The sequence below is a fragment of the Osmerus mordax genome, chromosome 1 (assembly GCF_038355195.1).
Source record: "Osmerus mordax isolate fOsmMor3 chromosome 1, fOsmMor3.pri, whole genome shotgun sequence".
Taxonomy (NCBI): Eukaryota; Metazoa; Chordata; class Actinopteri; order Osmeriformes; family Osmeridae; genus Osmerus; species Osmerus mordax.
The window spans coordinates 16,226,997-16,247,317 of NC_090050.1; the positions used below are offsets into that span (position 1 = coordinate 16,226,997).

The window sequence follows — 20,321 nt, forward strand, 5'->3', positions numbered from 1 at the left end:
AAAAGCATTTGATTAAAAAAAAACAGGATTCCACGTTATAGACACTTAAAGTCCAGTTTTTGATAGTTTGGGCGAATCTAGCTTATCTTCCAGTTTATTAACTGCGCGTCTTGCTCGGTCACTTCTCTCCTGGACTGTCAAGGCAGAGATTGAGGACAAGGAGGATTAGCAGATTTACCCCCCACTCTCCTCCCTCCCTCCCTCCTTCCCTTTCACTCTCGCTGCTTACTTTCACTGCGCATTCTTTTACTTTGGATTTAATTGGATGGTTAGAACCCGTAGCACAGTGATTTACATGTAGTCTAGGCTATAGGCCTATTCTTGAAATGGGGAATATAGCCCAATGAAAGGCAAAGTTTTCTGTTCATTTAAGCTTTCAGAAGTATTACTTTTTCATGTGCATGTAGTTAAGCATATAAAGGACTGGGATTCACATCATTCAGGAGTATAGGTAGGCCTATATTTGAATTCTAAATTTGCATCACTTCATTTAACTTTAGGCTATAACCCATGAAATCCATGTCACTGTCACACCTATATTTGAAAAGTATGTAAGCCTACAATACCATTGACAAGAATTACTGACTGGAATTTGCTCAGATCTTTTACAAGGCAAGAGTGTCCATCTCAGCCACTTCAATGCTGAAACCAAAGGTTTCCATGGTAACATGAATGCAAAGGGAGAGGTAGCCTATGTCAATTGCAGATTTTCATGAAACCCAGTTCACCGTCGACACAGGTTTAACAGATTTTGCAGTTTTTTACCAATCCAGATTGCCGGTGTACAGCCACAATTATTTATTGTAGCCTAGGCCCGATAGGTTACATTATTTGCCACTATAAGGGACAATCTCATTGTCTGACATGAGACGATGCAGGGAAGGGATTGATTAATGGTTTACTGTAAAGTGACAATAGCCACAATGAGACCTCAACCACGGACACGCCCAGTCAACAATCCCTCAAAGTTTGAAACATTGTTGCAGAGCGGGGTGATGAGCGGCAAAAAGTAAACAGAGACAGATTGAACCAAAGCAGAAATGAACGTGACGATGGCCTACAACTTTAGATTTTTCCCTTTTAAAAGGCTTTAACGTTTATCTTTATAGCCACCGCTGATTTTGTGCACTTCTATAGCCACATAGGCTACAGACGTGACGCTAGCACACTTCAACAGCCGGCTCATGATTGTCAAGAGATGCCAACAAAAAACATCCAAGCAACGTTATTGGTTTTGATAGTTCCCATGCCGATCGAGAACAGCAAAAGGAAAAAGGAAACACTACTTTCTACTGTGATTTGAAGGATGGTAGGTTGCGCACTTCCTTCGAATTCTCAGAGAATCGTTTTTAAACATCATAGCCTTTACACAGAATCTCACCTCAGATAAATGCAGACTTGCATTTGCGCCAGTTCCATCATGTCTATTCTGTAATAATAACGACGGCTGCTGCTGCTGGTTCAAAATATTTTCAGAAAAAGGTGCCATGCAAGGCGCAGCCGTGGATTCGCTATTCAATTTGTACATAGCCTTTTCCGGGGAGGGACCAACAAGCGCTTGGACCTCACTACATTACACCATAGTGACAAATGCAATTGGAACACTTATAAGTACATAACAATAAACATTTCAACCTTAAATTATATAGAGCTTTTAAGTTTGACGAAAACGAATAATCAAAATTGACAATTAACAAATGTTTATCCGTCAGCTGTGCATGATACCTATAGTCTACAATATACACTGCTGTCTCCTGAAATGACAGCAGAGGTATTCTCCAGTTTAAATGACAATTTAGTCAATTATCCCAACCTACTTCAGGAAGAAACTCCCTCCTCTTGGGCACTGACACAAAACAAGTGCAGTGGACGCTTGGGTTTGTCCCATCTACGTTATCCTGACAAACAAACAGAGCCATGGAGACCAGACACACAGACTTACGTTCTACCTACCCATTCTATTACAATAGCCTTGCATGTATGGCTCTCTTCTCAAATAAAAGCAGAATCATTTTAACATCAAATGTTTTATTTACAAGAAGTTTTGCTTTACATTTTATACAATTATTGTAGGTAGAAGGCACTTGTTTCAAATCAAAAGAAAACTTCAATGAATTAAATTTGAAAGGCACTAGAGTTAATGTATAGAAACAAAATATATAGCAGAACATTTGGAATAAAACTGACAGGAGGCATCTGAAAGGCATGTACTGTAAACAAAACAAAAGACACAAATAAGCCTGGGACCAGTTGGTTTCTCAAAATGAATCACAATGACCTAAAAATGATTTGATAGACTGACATTGATACTACAGAAACCCAATATAATATATTAACCTGTAGAATTTCCCTAAAATCATAAATCAAAGGGTTTTCATAACCAGGACAAGGGTTTGACGGAAGAGATTGACAAAAGACCAAAATTCCAAACAGTACATCAAAACACACAAAAAACATGGAAACAATTTTTACTATAGGCTAGTTGATAGGTGGCATAAAGAATGTCATTAGCACTTAGTTATTCAGACTGATATGTTGAGATGATGTATAAGTTTCACTAATCAGGAAGAGTACATTTCCAGAGTATGATAGACAAACAGGTGATTAAACAACAAGCAAGAAAATAACAAGTAGAAGAAGTAGTGGATCCAGTTTTGTGATATAAAGTGGAACTAGTTAGACAGAGACAACGAAGAAACCCTTTTGACAAGGTGTCATCGACAAGGAATGTACATTTTCACCTGGCCAAAGTGACAGTGGTATCAATGTCCTTTAGCTATACCCATAGGTCTACAGGGAGATGTACATTAAGGGAACAGAACCCTTAGAAACAAATGAATGATTACAAATAACATGGTTATCAATACTTGATCAATCACAAACTGAGGGGTCACTTGGGACTGCATAGATAGTTTCTAAAAGTATCTAAAACAAGAGTGTAAATATATGATGGTCGGTTCTTGATTTTGTGATAGTTTGAATCTTTACTGGATGAGCAGCAGAGTGCATGTTATGCATCACCTCGATTCAAGCAACCAGTCAGTCACTAACATGCCGATTGCCATAATAAATCTATCCAGGGAATGTAAGGAGCCTGAGTGTGCATGTTTGTGGTGTGTGTGTGTGTGTGTGTGTGTGTTTGTGGTCCTTCCCAACTAAAACTGCACCCATCCTGATTTGACAGTGTCTTGACTGGAGCTGTGAAAAGGGAAATGGAGACAATAAGGAGTATAATTAATGATGTCACATCAGGGATTCAAACTTAAATGAAATACCAATGAAATCCTTAAGTCTCTATGTCGATTTCAGAAGAAAATATAAATGCTTTCAGCTTCATTGATATCAAATCCATAATGAGATTTGATTAAATGTCAAGTTTTTTGTTGTAGTTTACTAAATGGTGATTCACATTTTGTGTGCTTCTAGCAGAGCCATGACAACACTGTGTGTCAGTTACGTGACAGCTTTTTAAATTTGGTACTGTACTGGAAGCATCTTTCTTGTGAAATCCTTTTAGATCAATACTGGATAACATGATCGCTCAATTTCCAGACTGACCTGGAGCCAGCTGCTGTGAAGTCACCCCACAAGTCAGGGGTGGGCTGGGCTGCTGGGACAGGGGCAATGAAATCTAACAGAGAAGATGCTGAAACGAAACAGAATGAGTAGAACAGTTAGAGCATTTACATTATTACCATGTTTTTGCAGTAACAGAGGGTTGTGTGTCCAGTGCAGAGATTTAGTCTTATTCCAGCTGATCCATACAGTATATGCTGAACCAATGAACCCACCAGTGTTAGTTTGTTCATCTGGAGCAGACGGTTGGTCTCCAGAAGGGGGTAGGATGCTTCCACCCTTAGACCCTGGTGGAGGGGGCAGGAGGCCACCAGCCATGGGCCGTGACTTGGCTGCACCTCCATCCTTCTTCTTAATGTTCTGAAACCCCAAAACCATTTATACATTAGATTAAATGGATGGAGAACCCTTTCTCTCTACCCAACCCATGTCTGTTTGGCTGTAACCATCTTAAATGAGTATAATGCATACCCCAATGCAAATCTTTATGGTCTGGCCCTCTTTGAAGCCCAGGTCCAGTTTGGGTGCCGTGCTCTGGGAAGCTTCCTGTTTTGCCAGTTCCCCTTCCTGTTTCACCCATCTGAAGAAGAAAAATAAATCTGTGGCGTTGAATAAAGCATACACAGCACCATGATATTGCACACACCAAACCAAAGTTGGATCAGGAAGCTGACTCACTTAAAGTGGTCTTGCAAAGCCACATTGAAGTCAAAGGAGTCCCCGCGATCAGCAAACCCCAGGCCAATAAACGCATGACGTCCTTTTGTAAACAAAACACAATGACTTGAAAGAGGTATGCTCTAGGCAACGTTTGAGGTGTATTTATCAGGTAGAGGTGTTCTAAGAGGTTTCCTATGCGTTTGCTACTGTGTTGTTAAAGTGGTACACTGAACTTCATGTTAAACTTGTCTTTCTGTGACTTACCAGTATCATCCTGTATCCGCACAACAAAATACCGGCTGGAGTCAGTGACCGCTTCTACTGCAACTCCAGGATACGTGTCCACGGTGGCTTGGGCAAACAGCTCTCCTGAAAAAACAATTGTTATGTTAATTTCAGTTTCCATAAGATAAGTCCCAAAAATGATTTGACTCTGTCAATGGCCACAGATTTGTACTGACCCATAATAAAGAGACACGACTTGAAGTTGTAGTGGTTACCTGAGTTTTTGTCCTCCAGCCTGATGAAGCACACCTTGTCTTTTGCGATAATTTTCATTCGACCGCTCCATGAAGGCTCATCCAACTTCCAGTCTGCAGCCCTAAAAATGTAACCAAATTACTCTACAATATCACCTAGTGTTGGTGAATCAGTATCTAAGCGTCATTGTATCGTAAATTGGCATGCACTGGGTCTCCTTGATCGGGCTATTGCATAACATCAAAAAGTACAGACCCGTTTTCTCTTTCAGTAATATTATGTAACTTCTGCCCGTTGCTATCCCTACTGCTAATCCTACACTACTACAGTAAGTTCAGCAAAGCGAGCAATCTCTGGCTGAACACTTAGCCACTAGTAGTGGTATCACATTAGCCAACAGCCCAAAATAAATGTCACATAAGTGACTAACATAAGCTACCATGGCCCGTTAAAAAAATACTGTAAAAACTTGACATCGTTTTAGCTAACACTACGTTAGTGTAGCTGGTTAGCAAGATATCTAGTATCAGTTCACTGGACAGTGCTGAGCAACAGGTGACATTTCTAGCTACGAAGCTAGTCTAGCAATTTAAGTTGGTGCTAGCTGCTAGCCTAGCCTAGATAGTAAAACTAGAAATGATGATGCAGCAGCAAGCATCCAGCCGGAGTTGCAAACAGGCTCAGACACTATTACTGCAACTTAATATTAGCTGGCTAGTTATATCAGCTCTTCCCGGATCCTTCCATAGCATTGAGTTAAACTGGCATTCAGCTAGCACAGTAGGCAAACTAAACACCGAGAAAAAAGTTTTGGGAAAACCACCTTGTCTAAAGCTATGTCGACAACATACCGATAACCGCGGTTAGTGGCGCGGGGCGGAATTCTGTACACATGGACCTCTGGCTTTACACAGACAATCGATTCGTATCCGCTTTCCTCTGCCATTTTAACAAGTGTAAAACTAATTGTTGACTAAACTGGTCTGTAAAACCTGAACACCCACATTGACCCGTGTCAGAGCGCCCCTCTGGTAAGAATTATAAGGACAATCGTTGTGTCATTTCACGGCTTGAAAATACTAAAGCCTTCGCAAACTAGACTAGAAAGTTCCTTTATAATATAATACTTTATTTATATAGCACATTTCATACAGGAATTGCAGCTCAAGGTGCTTTACATAGAATCAATAAAAACAATAATACAAGTGATAAAAGTAATAATTAAAATAGAAAACAATAATATAACTAATAAAAGTAGTAAAACCCTTCTGAGATAAAATTTGTTAAATGCTTTGGTAAAAAGGTAAGTTTTTAGCTGTTTTTAAAAAATGTCTAGCGTTATGTCCAATTATTATTATTTATTCATTTACGTTAATCGCATTTTCTTTCTTTAGTGTGTACCTTAAAATGCTAATAGACTACTAGCCTACATTATGGGACACATTTTATTTATAACCCATGGAAACGTAACAGATAACGACATTGGAAAAATAGTGTCATATGCCATAATAAAAACGTATTCATGGGGAGACCACCCCCAATAAAAATACATATATTAGTATTGAAACAGAACAGTTCAGCTATAGCTTCCACCTAGAGAAGCCTATCACAATATGTAAATTCAACAGTTGTAGACACAGAAGGCAAACTAATAAGCTCAACAGCTAATCTGCTTGACCAAGTCATATATAATATCTCTACCACCAATCATACGGCTCACTTTCCAGCTCAGCAGACATCCCTGTCCTCACCAAATTATTATATAGAAGTAGGCTATTGAATGTTTGTCGTATTTATGAAATGTAAATTCTTCATCTACAGCCCCTTTATGGACTCTGTATCAGAAATCACCTGCAGCATAATACATTTTTCTCATGCGTTTTTGCAGTGCACAGCTTGTGGTGTACAGTTTTCATGGAAATAGGAACAGCTGATTTTTCCCCTTTTTTAATGTTGGTATCATTCCAGTAAAAGTAATGCAATATGTGTCAGTAATGCATAGTGACAGCCAGGTCATTTGACCCTTAGGACATCACAAGTGAACTCAGCCACTGCCTGAGAAGTGAGCATTGTTTCATGTCGTCAGCAGACAAGATAAAACACCTTGTGCTGGACAAGAAGGCTCAAGAAGGCTCAAGACGCACTTGTTCCGGGAGTACAACGGTACTTAGGAATGGTTCGCTTGACCCGATGTTAGTTTCCTCAAGGATCACAATGACTCTTGCTTAGAGACTTGTTGCTCTTGTGGTTAGTGGTAAATGATTTAAATTTTTGTACTCGCTGTGATATATTGTTTTTATTATTGTTACTTGTTTGTTTTTTTTTCTACAGGTACACTTGCACTTATAGCGGTTCATGTTGTTTAATTGTAACTTGTTTAACTACATGCTCTTATGGTTCTTTCCTTTGGCACTTATTTTGGTTGTTCACAATATGTGCTTCATGTTTTGGCTACTCGCAATGTTTTTGTGGCTATCTTGTTGTTATTATCAGTGACCTATGCACTTTGTAAAGCTCTCTCTTGGAAGTCGCTTTGGATAAAAGCGTCTGCTAAATGAATAAATGTAAATGTAAGAAGCAGGGTACACTCTAATGTATTAAATGTAACAAATTACATGTTCAGAATTTAAAAAAATATGCTCTTTGTTATATTCTATGAAGGCAACTCAAAATACTAAAAAATAAAAAAAGATATTAGAATGTTGTCAACACTCAAACGCTTGCAATCATGATGGAACGTGGAGATGTGTAGGCCAAAACATAAGGCCAGATATGATTAACTTGCAGGGGCGATTCTAGGATCAGACCTTTAGGGGTGCTCAGCCCCCAATTAGAATACAACATGAATACAGTGCCAAAAGTGTTAAACCTCCTTGCTAATAAATCCCTAATTTCACTGGATAACAATTAATACATTTATTTATTATTATGCAAAATATTGAATGAAAAAAATAAGGATTTCCCTTTCTTCATGAACTACCAGCATCAAATGATAATAAACAATAATAATGTTTATTTTTTTATTGAGCGCCCCTAAAAAGGGTCTAAAATCGCCACTGCTAACTTGACTATATGGCCTAAGTGTATCCAACTGGATAAAACGTATCTAGAGCCTAATGAAATTATTTAAAACTAGCCTAGGCGGTATATTTTATTAATTTATTATAAAACGTTATTTTAGGCCTACATGATTTCTCAAAACATTTTTGGAACGTTTACCATTTTGGCCTCCCCCTAGAAGTTCTAGTGGTGTTTGCTGCCATCTGCAGGTCAATCAATGGGAATTGAGGTGGGGTTGACTAAATACAGAAGCAGCATCTTCAGAAAAATAAAACATAGCTAGCTACATACACCCTCTAGCTAGCGACAATGGCAGGCCAGGAAGATCCTGTTCAGAGAGAGATCCACCAGGATTGGGCAAATCGAGAATATATTGAAGTTATCACTAGCAGCATCAAGAAAATAGCAGATTTTCTCAATTCTTTTGGCAAGTATCTATCATCATCATATTTCTGTATTGCTATACTAGTACAGTATGCGAGCGGCCTATTCGCTCGGCTAAGTCGCTAACTACTGTACAGTAAGTAGCCAGCTAATACTGTTTCAACATATGGTTTCCTTAGGCAGTTAGCTGTTAACGTGGTTTTAGTTTGGGTTTTGATATTTTAATTTAGGTATATCGAACATATATGCTGTCAATCCAACATCTAAACAACTAGCGTAGCGTGGACAGTTTATGTAGCTTGCCGTTAGCATGCTCGCTTAGTGGGCTCACTGACGAATTGCTGGACCAACCCCGCGGTACACCGCCGAGTTGTGTTAGTCGGGAGCTTGTATTTGATGGGGATATTGTAGTGCCCCGCAGCAGTGTGCTACATAATCAATCTAACCCAAACTCTTCGTAGTGCTCTAGTATTCATTTTTTGCATTGAGTAGATATAATTCCTTAGAAAGGAAATCACAAATAGACCTTTTTAGAATTATAAATGGAATTGATCCAGCCTACTGTTTTTAAGAATGTGTCTGTCGTGGTGATTTGCGAATTTCATAATTGGGAACTAGATCGCCGGCTAGCTGGTTGGGAGGGGCTGCTACTGTCTGGGCAAATGTCTGGACCAGGCATCACATAACAGAAGCAACTATTTTTGCAGTCACTAGCTCTCATACTGTAAAATAACCGTAAGATAGCTATACAGCTTAAAAGACTATCATAATCAGTAATAGGTATATCCTACTAGCAACGTACAGGGCTATTTGTTGCTTTTCATGTGCAAACTGACGTTTAGAATGTACAGTACTGTACTCGTTTACAAAGGTCAGACAATAATGTGTTTTTTATTTATTTAAATTCCTTTAGATATGTCCTGCCGGTCCCGTTTGGCCACTCTGAATGAAAAGTTGACTGCACTGGAAAGGAGAATTGAGTACATTGAGGCCAGGGTAAGTATATTTAAGTGTGTAGTCTTTTGTGGGAAAAATTGGTAGTGTCAGTGTTTAACAATGTCATGTTTGTTTAGGTCACAAAGGGAGAGACTTTGACCTAAATCAAGATGTCGTGATGGACTGGGTGTTCGTGGCCTGACAGAGGATTGCCGCCTACATGTGTCCACTTCCATAATGTTTATCCTTTTTTAACTATGTATTTTTACAGTTTTGTATGCTGTCAAACCACGCAACACCTCCTCGCATTCTTGAATGAATCTTTGGGGCCACGGCAACTGGATGGTGAACATTATATAGCCTAATAGTTTCAATAGCCTATTAATTATAAATAACAAATTCAGGCACGCATTTAGGTATAAAACAATACAACGGTGTTAACTTTAATTTCTATTGTATGTCAAGTCTTTTAATTTGGACAGTGAGACTGTACTTACTGTAATGTTATCATAAATGAACATAACTACATGAGACGTCTATAAAAAAGTATATATATGAAACTCATACGATCTTATAGCAACGTTTGGGGTCACCATTCAGTTCATGCTTAAGTGATTATGTGAGGTTTTCCATCTAATATTGTGAAGCAACTATGTCATACAATCCATGAACAGATACCCTTCCTCTTAACAGTTTAAAGATAATGTGGGCCACAGGGAGAGGAAGTGCCAAATCTTTTAGTCAGCTCTTGAACTGTGGATATTCTGCTTATCTGTCCCCTCCGTGTGTGCTTGTAAAATAATTGTATTTTCAGGTGTTTTTTTTCCTCCAAATGTAATAAACTTATTTTAAAATTCATATACTTTGTATGAGGCTTTTTCAAGGTATTTGAATTTGTGCATGCTTGTTGTGCTGTGCACGTTTGAGCGTCAACACGTGACATCCACATCGATCCATCACCATAGGCCTATTATCAATATAAGAAAATATTTGACTGTTTCTTAAACTGGTAGGCCTACAGTGCGCAAATGCGTTACTAGTCAGAAAAACATGTATTGCTCGTAATCTTCTTTAAAACTAAAACCCACAAAAGTGGAAGTCATTGACATTGGCAGCCGAGGATAGCTAACTAGTATGTTGACGGCAGCAGAATTGCAAAGCAAATTTGAAGAAGAAGCCGAGAAGAAGCAGCCGCTGCAAGGGCGTCCCTCGTCGTAAACATCGCCATCTTTAATCAGACACAACAACAGCCCCACTTTAGCGAGTCACCTAGGGGATCAACACTATATGATGAACTGAGTTGGAGGAATAATATAGACGAATCTAGGCCATTATCGTTTGCAGCGTTCGTGTATCTTTTGACGAGTGTGGCCAAATTTGGAGTGAAAAGGTATTTAACGCTTACGTAGCAAGGGGCTAACGTTTGATAGCTAGTACTACTAGTAGTAGTACCACAGTTGCTGTCTGGAGTCGAGCTAGCTTATTACGCCATACTGACAGGGACGAGGCTAGCTACCATAAAACTAGCTCTAACAATTATTTTAGCTACTTAGTTATCTGACTTGTATGAACTAGTTTGGCAGTATACTCAATTATTAGGTAACCAGGTAGCCATTTAAAATTTGGTTTTACGTTTGACATTTGAAATTGTGTAATGAAGAGATGGCTAGGAGGCTAGCCACATAGGTGATTAGCTAGCCAATAGCCTAGCCTAGTACATTGTCTTCAGTCCAGACAAGCTCGTCTGAGTTGTGTGTGTTGTCCACAGTTGTTGCAGGTGTAACCTTTACTCTAGCATGCAATTAGCTAAAATAATTTGGTGTTTTATATAGGCTATAGCTATATATGACATGCTTAACATTGTTTAACGCTGAGGCCTACTCTTCCACAGTACTGCAAACTTCCCAACACTTTACCATGGGAGCAGATAAAAGGTATAGGGTTCCCTCGTGGCATTGAAATGTAACTTTCTAAAACTATTTATATAGAAACTTTTTTACTGTCTTTGTGTAATCTTTCATGTCTGGGTTCGGTTTTTGCCAACAGATTAGGTCGCAGTGAACGTAGCGGGAGATATGGTTCTGATGGGGGTCGCGAGGACTCAGAGTGGCGTGAGAGACGGGACAGAGACCCAGAAAGGGACTATGATCGGCGCTGGGGAGATGAGAGACAAAGAGATCGATATGAAGATCGCAGAGACAGAGAAAGCCCAGAGGTGCATGCCAGGAATCAAATTCTAATTAAGCCAATTACACTCCCACTAAGCCATCTTGAAAGAGGGTTTCTGATGTAAAGTTTAAAGTCCTCTTGAGTTGATTGCATTATAACTTGATCCTGCAGAGGGGGAGAAAGCGACATAACAGTGACAGATCGGAAGATGGTTATCACTCTGATGGTGATTACCAGGACCAGGACCCCGACTACAGGATGGAGCAGGAGGAGGAGAGCAAAACTATCATGCTCAGGGGCCTGTCTCTCAACGTCATAGAGGAGGATGTAAGGATTCCTATGGGTAGCTGTAAATCAGCAACACCAATAATGACAACCAGTGGGCTTCATTTCAAGTTACGGAACAGTTCTGAAAGACTTGTCTCATGTGTTTCAGATCCGGGTAGCCCTCGAGCAGCTGCAGGGACCCCAGCCTGTGGACATCCGTCTGATGAAGAAGAGAACAGGTGAGGGTTTGTCAGTGGGGCCTTAAACTTGGCCCCACACTCTACATCCAACAATCCTGACCTCCCTCAACTAGTGTCTCAAATACCATTTACATTACCATAGCAGATAAACCATAATTGGTCTTTTTGCACAGTGTTTTTACTCTGTCAATATTATCAGAGTATAGCTGCTGAAATCAGGTAAGGATATGTATCTGACCTTTTGTGTAAATAATTGACAGCCAATCAATCATCTGAGGCCTTTCATGTTATAGTAAAGGGCACCCCCACTCCCCTTCCAACCTCTTCAAAGAGTCCCCCCCACTGTTTCACCTATCATGATCTCTGCAGAAGACTGTGACAGAGAGTTTAAATGTTGTTCCATAGCATTCTGACTAACACACCTCCCGTCTATATTTGAATGCTGTCTCTAGGTATAAGCCGAGGTTTCGCCTTCGTGGAGTTTTATCACTTGCAAGATGCTACCCGATGGATGGAGACCAATCAGGTTGCTTCAACAATCACAAAGTCTAGACTCTCTCCAGGAGTTCAGAGCCCGAAATAACTGAGACTGCCCATTTGAGCTTTATTTGCTGTATTAATAACATTTTGCTAAGGGTGCTGCATAGAGAAGTTTAAGTAAATCTCAGGTAGTAAATCGTTGTATAACTACCATAGCTTGTCGAGGAAAGCATTCAGAACTTATTAAGCCGAAAATAATATTATTAAGCGTCTTAAGTATTTAGTCAAAAAATGGGGCATAAAATGTTATTCAAGACAACCTATCTTAAACCTAAAATAGGATTTTTCAAGTAGAGGAATTTCCATTTAATTTAGAGTGTAGGTGCTAACAGGTTCTGAGTGTCTGAGTGTCATGTTTAGCCATGGCTGCCCCAGTGTTTCATAGCACACACTGCTCCAGCTCTGTCTCTTGGCCCATCTCACACCTCCACCTTAATGTCCGAAGACGAGGGGATGGGTCAAGGACGGGCTGGCAGCACTCCGGTCCGACACACTGCTAGAGTCCTCTTGAGCGCATACATACTCACTCCCACATACCTATTGATCTCTTTCTCTTGCTATATCTCCCTGTATCTCACTCTCTTTCTCTCCCTCACCTGTCCCCTGTATTCTCTGAGGTGCTCTGCCTAAGTGAGTGTGAGCCTAGCCACTCATTGTCCTACCCTGCTCTCATGGGGTGGGATAGTATCAGGACCTCACCAGCCCGTGTGGCTGTGTGCATTTGGAGGGCTGAAATAACTGGTTTTGTTTGATCCCTTACAGAACCAGTTGGAGATCCAGGGGAAGAGCATAGCCTGTCACTACAGCAATCGGAAACACAAGTTTGAAAACTGGCTGTGCAACTCTGTAAGTATGCCTTCCCAACAGCCTCTGAGAACCACTATTTTGTACGGCCAAAAAGCTGAGTTTCAACACCAGGAGGTATAATCTGTGTTTGTGAACATATGGGTATCCAGAGATTCTATTTACTTTGAAGACATGGCCCTCAGACTGCCTCTCTGGCAGACAGCTTTACCCAAGTTGCAGATTTGACCTTTTTTAGTTACATGCAACTGAATAAAAACAATGTGACCGGTTGCTTGCAGTGCGGCCTGTACAATTTCCGGAAGAGGCTGAAGTGCTTCAGGTGTGGAGCAGTCAAAGTTGGTGAGTGTAGCCCCCCCCCACCCCCATGTGGACTTGCACCCCCTATGTGGCACCCTGCAGCAAGAGAAGCCACATGAGACGTAAGGGTGATGGTAATATGCACTGTACCCTTCAGAACATGTACCGCGTTATTCCTTTAATACTCCCCCGACTGGGGCTCTGTTTCAAATAAAGTTCTAACATTGTCCTAACATGTGTACTACTATAATTCTGAGTAGAAGTGTAGCATTAGCTCCAATACCCTTTTAGATGATTGCTGCTATTTAGAACCCAAACCTAACCCACTTAGGTCTTAGGGGCTGGTTTGGGACAACGTTCCTGCACTACATGTTCCAAACAGTTGGTGTGAGAGTCCAGAGGCTGGGCCCCTGGCCATACTAGCTGAGGATCCACCCTGATGGTGATGTGCTGTGTTTTCTAGAGGGAGAGTCTGCTGGTCCCAGTGGTGTCAACACAGAGCCTCAACACACCGGAGATTTCTATGGAGACAGTGAGTCTAAAAAAGTAGCTTTTCAAAACCAACCCAATCGAATGGATAAGTCGGACAACAGTAGGATTCATTTGACTGTCCTTGTCTTCGACAGCTATCATTCTGAGGAACATCGCCCCCCTGAGCAGCGTTGAGGCTATCCTGACCATGCTGGCTCCCTACGCCCACCTTTCTGCCGGCAACATCCGTCTCATCAAAGACAAGCAGACCGGACAGAACCGAGGCTTTGCCTTCGTGCAGCTCTCTTCTCCACTAGTATGTTGTTACTCCATATCTCCTCACTGGTCACTGGTACTGAGGTTACTGGGGAAGGTGTGGTGGCTGATGCACTGGCTGATGTTTTCCATTGCAGGAGGCCTCCCAGCTTCTCACCATTCTCCAGGGCCTACAGCCTCCTCTCAAACTGGATGGGAAGACCATAGGTGTAGACTACGCCAAGAGTGCCAGGAAGTGAGTCATCCGAATAATCAGGCCTTTTTTTATTGCTGTCTCCCTTTGGGTTCATCCCATAATTGCGTGATCCTACATGCTAAGAAATGGTGTCTATGAGTAACTCATTCTACATATACAAGTGATTGTGTTTGGCGTCCCCCCCCGTCAGAGACCTGTTGACGCCAGATGGGAGCAGAGTCAGTGCCTTCTCTGTTGCGAGCACCGCCATCGCTGCTGCCCAGTGGTCCTCCAGCCAGGTACTGCAGCGTTCCTGCTGCTGCTCTGTTCATGTGTCCTTTGGTTTGTTCTCTCTTGCTTTCTCTCTCTCTCCTAATACACCCTGCTCCCTTGTCCTTCAGCTTCAGCAGGGACTGGGTGCAACCACAGAGTATGGCGCCCTGCAGGAGGGCTACAGGCAGTACACACAGGTCAGTGGCAGGAGGCCCATCAACATACTAATCAATTGAATCAGACTGTCCGTGTTTACTGAGTGTTGCATGTGTTGGCAGAACTACCAGCCGTGGCCCCAGCTGGAAGGACTGGCCACTACTTCTCTTGGGGACGGAATATTAGGAGGTTAGATTGAGAATCCTACTCCACAACATGAAATAACTGGAGCAATAATAATTGATTGAGAAAACAATTCTAAATTGGATGTCAGTGGTGTGACAAGTGATCAGTTGGCCCGGTCTCTCTCGGCAGCTGCCCCAGGAGTGAAGACTCTGATCCCTTCAGCCGCAGGGGTGGTCGTGTCCCAGACCGCCCAAGTCTACCAGCCTCACATCCTCACTCAGACAGCGCTGCAGGTAACCTTGGGTAGCAAACCTTGACGCACACCTGTCCCCTGCATACATGCATGGTCGCACGTACCAAATGACTCTTGTTCCTCTCTTGTCTTCCCGAGCAGTCTCACCCGCTGCTAGGTCACCTAGACGTGGCCCACCAGGCAGCAGTCCTGGTTCCCTCCTCAGCCCTGGGTACGGCTGCACCCTCTGCGGCTGCCAGCGCTGCTCCCAGCGCTGCTCCCACTGACAAAACCCACGGTAGGATGGAGCTCGTCACTGGGTAGAGGGCCGGGCTGCTGTTTGGGCTGTAACACACTCCCAGCACCTTGAGACATGGGTGGAGGGGGACGTGCTCCCGACAGTCAGCAGCCACTCACGCCGCTTCTCTTCTCCTTCACCTCCCAGTTGTTCCTGACATCTCTACCTACCAGTATGATGAGGCGTCAGGGTACTACTATGACCCACAGACTGGTCTGTACTATGATTCCAACAGCCAGGTAGGAAGACCCGCTACCACCCCCCCCCTCCCCTCGTCACTTCTGCTCCGTCAAAGAGCATGACCTGACTGATTGTCCCTGTGTGTTTGCTGTAGTACTACTACAACTCCCAGACCCAGCAGTACCTGTACTGGGACAGTGAGCAGCAGGCGTACGTCCCTGCCCCAGCAGCAGCAGCCCCAGCAGAGGGCAGCTCAGAGCAGGCTGCTGCCTCCAGCTCCACAGCGCAGGCCTCCACCACACCTGGGAAAGAGGCCAAGGAGAAGAAGGACAAGCCCAAGAGCAAGTCTGCACAGCAGGTACAGGGATTGAAGATTGACCCCCTGTGGATGTATTGGGCCAACCCAGGGTTCAGTGTGTACCAATGTGTCATGAATGATCATTTCCATGCAGATCAATTATGACAACTAGCTTTCTTAGTTGAGATGACTGTAATATCTGTTTCCCCCATCTAATTCCAGATTGCTAAAGATATGGAGCGCTGGGCAAAGAGTCTGAACAAGCAGAAGGAGAGCTTCAAGAGCGGCTTCCAGACCTTGCAGGGCAGGGAGGAGGAGAAGAGGGAGTCTGCTGCGGCCGACGCTGGCTTCACACTGTTCGAGAAGGTATCTACTCCTTTCATTTGTTCATGGAATTCCCCGTGTCATTGTGAGTTGCGAGTGTTTTATCATAGGTTATGATGACGATCAGTATGAGTCCTGTGGTATATTTTAAAGCGAGGTTTGAGTGTTTAAAAGGGATAGGTGGAGCAGTACCTGAGCCTGTGTGTTTTCCTCTGGCAGCATGGTGCAGGGTTTGAGGCCCAGCCCCTGATGCTGCCCCCTGAGCAGGTGAAGAGTGCAGAACTGGTGATCCCAGCCAAGGTGAGTTGTTGGCTCAGACAGCACTGGGTCAGTAGGAGGGGGTGCTTGGAGGAGAGGTTTGATGTGATGCGTGTTTCAGAGTGGCCTGGTGGCAGCCTACAGTGGGGACAGTGACCCAGAGGAGGCAGCGGCGGCGTCCTTTGAGCGGTCTGAGGAAGGAAGTGACAAGCTGATGGACTGGAACAAGATGGCCTGCCTGCTCTGCCGACGACAGTTCCCCAACAAAGAGGCCTTGCTGCGCCACCAACAGCTCTCTGACTTGCACAAGGTAGGATGGCCAAACGGCAGGCTCACTGAGTCACTGTGTATTTTTGGCCTAGCCATCTGCTCATGGGGCCAGAATTGTCCCTTTAGCGCAAGGTGAGAAAGTACAGTGTATTCTCGAAGATGTGAAAATGACTTGTGAATGGAATTGAACCAAAGATGCGATACCTTAACCCATAATGTTCTTGTTCATTTATTTTTAGCAAAACATGGAAATTCACAGACGATCTAAACTATCAGAGGCGGAACTTGAGGAATTGGAGAGGAAGGAGACGGAGGTATTAGCACTTTGATGAATTGTAAAATGTGTAGATTACTTGAATATAGATGTCTTCTAATTAAAATTCTTTTTTTTCCCGATATAAGCTGAAGTATCGAGACAGGGCTGCTGAACGAAGGGAAAAATATGGAGTTCCTGAACCTCCAGCACCGAAGAAGAAGAAATTCTATCAGCCTCCCACCCCAACTGTGTGAGTCTTCAACCATTAAAAATAGTTTTGTATGGATAGATAGGTACTACATATCCCCATGGGGAAATTGAACAGGTTAAACAGGTTAAAAGCAGGGTAGGGCATGTTTTTTAGAAGCACTTTCTGTCATATTTGATTAAATAAACTTCTGATATGACACATCCTGATGGCAATCAATAAATCAAATGCTCTGACAGTAAAATAGAATACACCTGGTATCTGTGGCCGTCACAGGACTGTAATAAACACTAGTCAGTACATGCGTTTTGGGTTTTATATTTTCAAACTCAAGCCAAAATGACGAGTTTCATCAAACTTACCTACCCTGCTTTTTGAAGAGCATTTTTAGACCTTCCCTTTATTTGACCCTGCAACATACCAGTAGTTCCAGGACACTCATCATCCCCTCTGCCCTCCCTCACAGGAACTATGAGCAGCCCACGAAAGATGGCCTCACGAGTGACAACATCGGCAACAAGATGCTGCAGGCCATGGGCTGGCAGGAGGGCAAGGGTCTGGGGCGCAACCAGCAGGGCATCACAGCGCCCATCTCGGTGAGTCAGCCCAGATCCAGGAACACATGTCACCTGGAGACGGTGTTGTTGGTGTGGTGTGATCCCACCACAGCTCCCCAGGCTCCTCCTGACAGATGCAAGCATGCACGCTCACTTTGTGAAGAAGCCCAATTAGCAGAGCTACCTGAAGCATAACTCTACCCAGTCTGTCTGCTTCAATAAACATCTACCTTTCTTTCCCCCTTTCTCCTCCTCTCTCTCTCTCTCTCTCTCCCCCTCCTCCGCAGGCCTCATTAAGGACAAAGGGTACAGGCTTGGGCATCAAAGGAAGCTCCTATGAACTCTCAGCATCTGACACCTACAAGGATGCTGTTCGCAAAGCCATGTTTGCACGCTTTACTGAAATAGAGTAAACCATGTACCTGCTTTTTCACAATTTGAACAATACGAGATACATCGTTTATTGAATATAATTTACTGCTGCCTTGTGTTTATTACAGATGTTTCGTTATAATTGAATATCCACCAATTCGGTATATTTTTGGTTAATGAAAAGCTCCAGATTTGGGTTGGGGGGGGGGGGGGGGTTAGTGGGTCGAGAAACTGATGTTGAAGGTATCTGACAGATCTGTTCCTAGGCCAAACTATTCATGACATATAGTACGAATGTGTCATGCTTTTTTTTTTTACATGAGAATGTACAGTGTGTATAGTTTTTGTTGTTGTACAGAATAGGAATGGTGTGACTCTGCTGTGTTTGTCTTTGAGAGATAAAATAAAACATCAATAAAACTTGACAGTTTGTTTGTTTTACATTTGAAAGTCCTTAATTGGTGTTCCACACCATCGTCAAGCCACTCCCCACAGAACCACAAATGAGGTGATGTTTCATGATACATTCATTTCTGCTATGGATTCGTGCGTTTGTGTTTGTTAGAGAGGTATGCTTTAAGAAGGCGTGCTCTGGTAAGCAGACTAAAAGGAAGGCGCCAAGTATTTCTGTGCCGTATCTGAGACGGATCTAGACGTTACGGCATCTATCCTCACAACTATCCTCACAACTATCCTCACAACTATCCTCACAACTTGCAGTATCTACCTGCATCTTTCCTGCTTCCTTTGTGCAAAAACAGGTAAGATCTGATATTGAATTAATTGAAATCTGGAATCTATCCATTCCAGATGGACTTATTTGCAACTTTTTTTAAATATAACTTTGGAAAGTAGCAGGTATACTGTTTATTAAATGAGTTTGAGGGTTTCATCGGAGTGCCAGCAGTATATTGTTTATAGATTACATGTACACAGTTGTGAAGTGCATTTAAATGGAATGTGTGGTGAAAGGAGTACCCATTAATCATACTTGAGTAAAAGTAGAGATGCCTTGTTAAAAATCTTACTTGAGTCTAGAGTTAGACCTTTACTTGAGTCAAAGTCTTAGTTTAAGCTTGGGTAGCTATGGATTTGCGGTTTAATTAGTTTTGTTAAGTTGCATACGTATTTGCCCAACAGCCTTAGATGATTAATTTCCAACTAACTTAGGGCACAGCTCATAGCTTATACCTAAACAATCATTTTTGTAAATTGTGTAGGGAGTAATGAAGGAAATAGAATGAAAGGAAAATACTTTGCACCATTCTGATTTATTGAATTGGGCTCCAGTAAGTGTTTTACTGCTCGATCAAATTATCTTATTAGCAAATGTGGCAAGAATGTGAAGTAATTTCTAACAGTGGGTCGTCTCTCAACTTGGGTCAAGTCATGAGAGTTGAATGATGGGTAATTTAGTTAACATGACGCCTGAAGTAAACCTATTTTTGTCCATGCAGTGCCAGCTCCTGGGTTGTAAACTTGTGGTTGGTTGGACTGAAGCTGATGATGAAACACAGATTTTGAGAAGTCTTTTCTTTTAGTACTAGCTGCAACCATCTATTCACATGGGTTTGAATTGGGCACGATGCTGGTTGGAAGAGTTTAAGAAGGAACTCAAAATAACGAAGCTCCGCCTCTCTCTTGTTAGGCCTGAACTCTTGCTCCAACCTCAGGTGTATACACACACACACACACACACACTGGTGTCATCCATTCAACTTTTCAAAGTATTCTTCACTATTGAACCATGCTACTCTCCAGCTAGGCTTGAATCTGTCAAATGCAGGTGCAGACTGTGAGAATGTGACTCATTATCTCCATCTATCCATCTCTCTTTCTCTCACAGTGGAACATCCCTCCATTGGTCTGGATGCTTTATAGACTCTCCATTTTGCTGTACACCCTGGCATGGTGTTTATATTCCAGCCTGCTGTTCCTCACACCTAAGTGGCTAATCTTTTTCAGCCACCTTACCTACTGCCTCTTAGGTATCTACCACCTGGTGGCTTGCTGTAACCTTCTGTATGTTACAGTTATGGTCAGACGCTGTGGCAGGAACCACACACAGAACCGCTGTGAAGGTAGGTGGCAGATGCAGAAATAAACATGCATTAGAAAATGCTGTGAACCAACCTCAGACTCCCTTTATCAATCCATTAGATCAATACGACATCCTTAAGGTATGAGGGCAATGTTGGTCTTTGACATAAATGCA

General features: G+C 42.5%; 3 protein-coding genes across 4 annotated transcripts; 2 read left to right on the forward strand and 1 right to left on the reverse strand.

Moving 5' to 3' along the window:
• Positions 1 to 3,015: 3,015 nt before the first annotated feature.
• Positions 3,016 to 5,735, reverse strand: necap2 (NECAP endocytosis associated 2). The gene is made up of 8 exons (XM_067235192.1): positions 5,568 to 5,735; positions 4,737 to 4,837; positions 4,501 to 4,605; positions 4,255 to 4,336; positions 4,048 to 4,156; positions 3,792 to 3,936; positions 3,559 to 3,646; positions 3,016 to 3,198 (listed from the first exon to the last, which is right to left on the reverse strand). Exons 1-8 carry the CDS (start codon positions 5,660 to 5,662, stop codon positions 3,156 to 3,158), a joined length of 768 nt encoding a protein of 255 aa, XP_067091293.1. The 5' UTR covers positions 5,663 to 5,735; the 3' UTR covers positions 3,016 to 3,155.
• Positions 5,736 to 8,020: 2,285 nt separating this feature from the next.
• On the forward strand, positions 8,021 to 9,954 carry brk1 (BRICK1 subunit of SCAR/WAVE actin nucleating complex). The gene is made up of 3 exons (XM_067240948.1): positions 8,021 to 8,203; positions 9,074 to 9,156; positions 9,234 to 9,954. Exons 1-3 carry the CDS (start codon positions 8,086 to 8,088, stop codon positions 9,258 to 9,260), a joined length of 228 nt encoding a protein of 75 aa, XP_067097049.1. The 5' UTR covers positions 8,021 to 8,085; the 3' UTR covers positions 9,261 to 9,954.
• A 241-nt stretch (positions 9,955 to 10,195) lies between these two features.
• LOC136944786 (RNA-binding protein 5-like) lies at positions 10,196 to 18,547 on the forward strand. 2 transcript variants are annotated; one of them, XM_067238690.1, is made up of 25 exons: positions 10,196 to 10,486; positions 10,988 to 11,030; positions 11,143 to 11,311; positions 11,437 to 11,592; positions 11,702 to 11,771; positions 12,185 to 12,258; positions 13,035 to 13,118; positions 13,358 to 13,418; positions 13,840 to 13,908; positions 14,003 to 14,163; positions 14,261 to 14,358; positions 14,510 to 14,597; positions 14,700 to 14,768; positions 14,850 to 14,916; positions 15,043 to 15,146; positions 15,245 to 15,383; positions 15,531 to 15,622; positions 15,718 to 15,921; positions 16,084 to 16,227; positions 16,405 to 16,485; positions 16,565 to 16,753; positions 16,953 to 17,027; positions 17,116 to 17,219; positions 17,644 to 17,773; positions 18,022 to 18,547. In XM_067238690.1, exons 2-25 carry the CDS (start codon positions 11,014 to 11,016, stop codon positions 18,145 to 18,147), a joined length of 2,571 nt encoding a protein of 856 aa, XP_067094791.1. In that variant the 5' UTR covers positions 10,196 to 10,486; positions 10,988 to 11,013; the 3' UTR covers positions 18,148 to 18,547. The 2 variants fall into 2 exon arrangements, with proteins under 2 accessions (XP_067094791.1, XP_067094797.1); XM_067238696.1 differs by having other exon boundaries at positions 15,248 to 15,383.
• Positions 18,548 to 20,321: the final 1,774 nt, after the last annotated feature.

Coding starts and splice junctions, on each gene's coding strand:
- necap2 (XM_067235192.1), bottom strand. CDS start 5,662: ATGGCAGAGGAAAGCGGATACGAATCGATTGTCTGTGTAAAGCCAGAG. Junction 4,838..5,567: donor GCCACTAACCGCGGTTATCG/GTATGTTGTCGA, acceptor TTACATTTTTAG/GGCTGCAGACTGGAAGTTGG. Junction 3,937..4,047: donor CCATAAAGATTTGCATTGGG/GTATGCATTATA, acceptor TTGGGGTTTCAG/AACATTAAGAAGAAGGATGG.
- brk1 (XM_067240948.1), top strand. CDS start 8,086: ATGGCAGGCCAGGAAGATCCTGTTCAGAGAGAGATCCACCAGGATTGG. Junction 8,204..9,073: donor AGATTTTCTCAATTCTTTTG/GCAAGTATCTAT, acceptor AAATTCCTTTAG/ATATGTCCTGCCGGTCCCGT. Junction 9,157..9,233: donor TTGAGTACATTGAGGCCAGG/GTAAGTATATTT, acceptor ATGTTTGTTTAG/GTCACAAAGGGAGAGACTTT.
- LOC136944786 (XM_067238690.1), top strand. Junction 12,259..13,034: donor GATGGATGGAGACCAATCAG/GTTGCTTCAACA, acceptor GATCCCTTACAG/AACCAGTTGGAGATCCAGGG. Junction 16,486..16,564: donor AACTGGTGATCCCAGCCAAG/GTGAGTTGTTGG, acceptor TGCGTGTTTCAG/AGTGGCCTGGTGGCAGCCTA.